Below are 2673 nucleotides of genomic sequence, written 5' to 3'. Positions count from 1 at the left end.
ATATAAATTAAGCTGTCCAAAACCAAGTTTTTCAGTATTTAGCTCTGTGCTAGGCTCTGGAGTGAAGACAGAGGTCAAATATAGGGTCCCTCCCTCAAGTATTTTGCAATCTATTGTCTGAGTGCATGGCCACAAAAGTAGCTACTGGGAAGTACAGCTCAGATTGGGTTAGATTTTGCAGGACCTGAAATGTCCAGGTGAAGAAATGCACTTGACGATGATGTAAAAACTGGAGTCTCCCTCCAGGTTTCACAGGCAGGAAAAGGTACGTGGAAAGTTCTGTTTCAGAGCAATGCCTCTGCAAGGCAGGAGGAGAAATGAAAGAAAGGAAAAATTGGAAGGTTCAAATAGTTACACAGGTAGTGATGGTGGTGATGAGAAATAGCCCAGAGGGGGAAAAAAGAGACCTGAAAACATATCGATTAGAGGAGATGAAAGACAAGAAAGGATAAAAGAGGCTGATATATTGAGCAACAGTTGCCCATTGTATAAATTAAATTGTCTGGAAGGAAATTTGATTAGAAACTTAGTTCTAGCTCTGATTCGGGTGGGCAAAAGCAATATATGTAACCAAACATTTGTACCCTCTTAATATGCTGAAATAAAAAATAAAAGAAACTTAGTTCTTAGTAGATGTTGTATTTCTACACAAATTAGTCTAAGAATTGGTAATATGGAAAATATCTTGGTTAGAACTAATGCATGACTTATAATCTGGGTGATTTCCTGAACTTTCCTTTTAAATAAATGTTTATTACTATTTAGAGTAGACACTACCTGAATTTACCAGATGCAGTTAGGCAGTTAGATGCCTATGGTTAACAGAGGAGCAGACCCTTTGTCATTGTTCTTTATCTGAGATGGTATGGAGGTATTCATAATTGAAAGCTGCATTTTTCTCTGTTCAAAACTTACGAATAGATTAAACTGCTTTTTTTGGTTAAGATATTTATAACATTACAATCATTTCCCTACTTAAAATATTCTCTTGCCTTCCCTATTGCTCATAAGACCAAACCACACTCTATAAGAGGCACCGGCTCACCTCTTCAACTTCAGTCTCCTGACTGTACCGACATAACTTGTAACTCAGTGGTCCCCATCCTGATTGCCCCAGTATCCTCTTTAATTACAAATGTTTTATAATACCCTTTTAATATCTTGAAAAAAATTCTATATATTTGATCTAAAATAATAAAAATTATTTTAATTCTAAAATGTAGTACAAAGGAAAATAAGGGAAAGTAATTGAAAGTAAAACTACATGTATTTCAATACGTAAATACCCTGGCATTATCTGCTCAAAATGCCTACATGTTTATGTAGCATCACATGAATTCGATAGCTCAGATCAGCAGACTGATACAAGAGTATAGGATTGATGACTCAGAAACTCCAAGCTGATGAAGTGATTTTCTAAAATGGTGGATAATTATTGCCAAAGTTCTTCTACGTATGCAGAATTAGGTTATAGTCTCATGTAATTATAAACAAAGTTATCAAATCCATACATTTCTAGTTGGGAACTTCAAAAATCCTGCTGGACTTGGGATAATTCCAGTATTTGCCCACTAAATGTCCCCAATCATTGGGCCAACAAAGAAAATCTCTCTTGCAGACTTCCAGAATGCCTTCAGGGTGGTGGTGCAGTGTCCATTGGTGAACTTCCCATCCTTTGAACAGACCATGATATTTCAAGTCACGCTTTTGCCTTTGTAACTTTTTAGGTTTGAACTATGCTTTCTCTATTCTCCCCAGTCCTCTATTCTGAGGTATAGCTCAGATAATACCTCTGGTGTGGATCCTTCTCTAACTCTGCTGTATGCGATCAATCACTCTTGTCTCTGTGCTTCCACAGCTCATTGTCGGAAATTCCTATTTTAGCATTTTTCACACTGTCGTATGATTGCTGGTTTCTCTGTGTGTCTCCTCCCCTAGAATGGGAACTACCAGAAGGCAATGTCATAATTTCCATCCACAGATCTCAGTACTGTTTGGCATATAGTTAATGCCCCATAGATGGTATTGAGTCAATAAATGAGTTCTTCTTTTTAGACTTATGGGCAAGTGATAAAGGAACCTATATTTGTGAAGCAGAAAACCAGTTTGGAAAGATCCAGTCAGAGACAACAATAACAGTGACAGGACTCGGTAAGATCAATTAAGTGTCTACATACCGCACTCTTTAAAATTATCAGATTTCTTTTACTACATCCTCTCTCGCCTGTGCCACTTAAGAAAACAAAGATTATATATATATACCTGATTACTAGACTAGTTTTTCCTCCCCTACAACATTTCTTATTTCTTAGAATATTAGATCTGAAGTAACCTTAGAGATCATCTGCTCTAACCTCCTTGTCTTCCATTTGAAAAAATGAAGATCAATTTAAATGAATTGATTTAACTCTAAATATGAATACCCACACAGACACACACATATTTGAGTGGTGGAGTTCTTTTCTGCTTCCTTTTATACACTTATCATTTTAGTCAAAATGGAATTATTCATATGTATGATATGAAGTAAAAATATAATATTGTTTATTACCAAGTGGCGAGATATTTGATTCAATATCTTTTATTGATTATTCTCCCCCCGCTGATCAAAATACACATTTGATCATGAGCTAAGTTTAGATTCCTATGTCTATTCCTTGGAATTCTATTTCT

General features: G+C 35.9%; 1 protein-coding gene across 1 annotated transcript in view; it reads left to right on the top strand.

The window, feature by feature from the left end:
* LOC105806753 (hemicentin-1-like) overlaps positions 1–2673 on the top strand; it is a gene marked incomplete at its 3' end in the record, with an annotated part of 144142 nt that overhangs the window by 21578 nt on the left and 119891 nt on the right. Inside the window, exon 5 of the mRNA XM_012639958.1 lies at positions 2056–2151. Within this exon, the coding sequence (XP_012495412.1) occupies positions 2056–2151 (96 nt within the window). The remainder of the gene's footprint in view (positions 1–2055; positions 2152–2673) is intronic.

The sequence above is a fragment of the Propithecus coquereli genome, unplaced genomic scaffold (assembly GCF_000956105.1).
Source record: "Propithecus coquereli isolate 6110/MARCELLA unplaced genomic scaffold, Pcoq_1.0 Scaffold146, whole genome shotgun sequence".
NCBI classification, from domain to species: Eukaryota; Metazoa; Chordata; class Mammalia; order Primates; family Indriidae; genus Propithecus; species Propithecus coquereli.
This window is presented reverse-complemented; position numbering and strand designations above follow the sequence as displayed.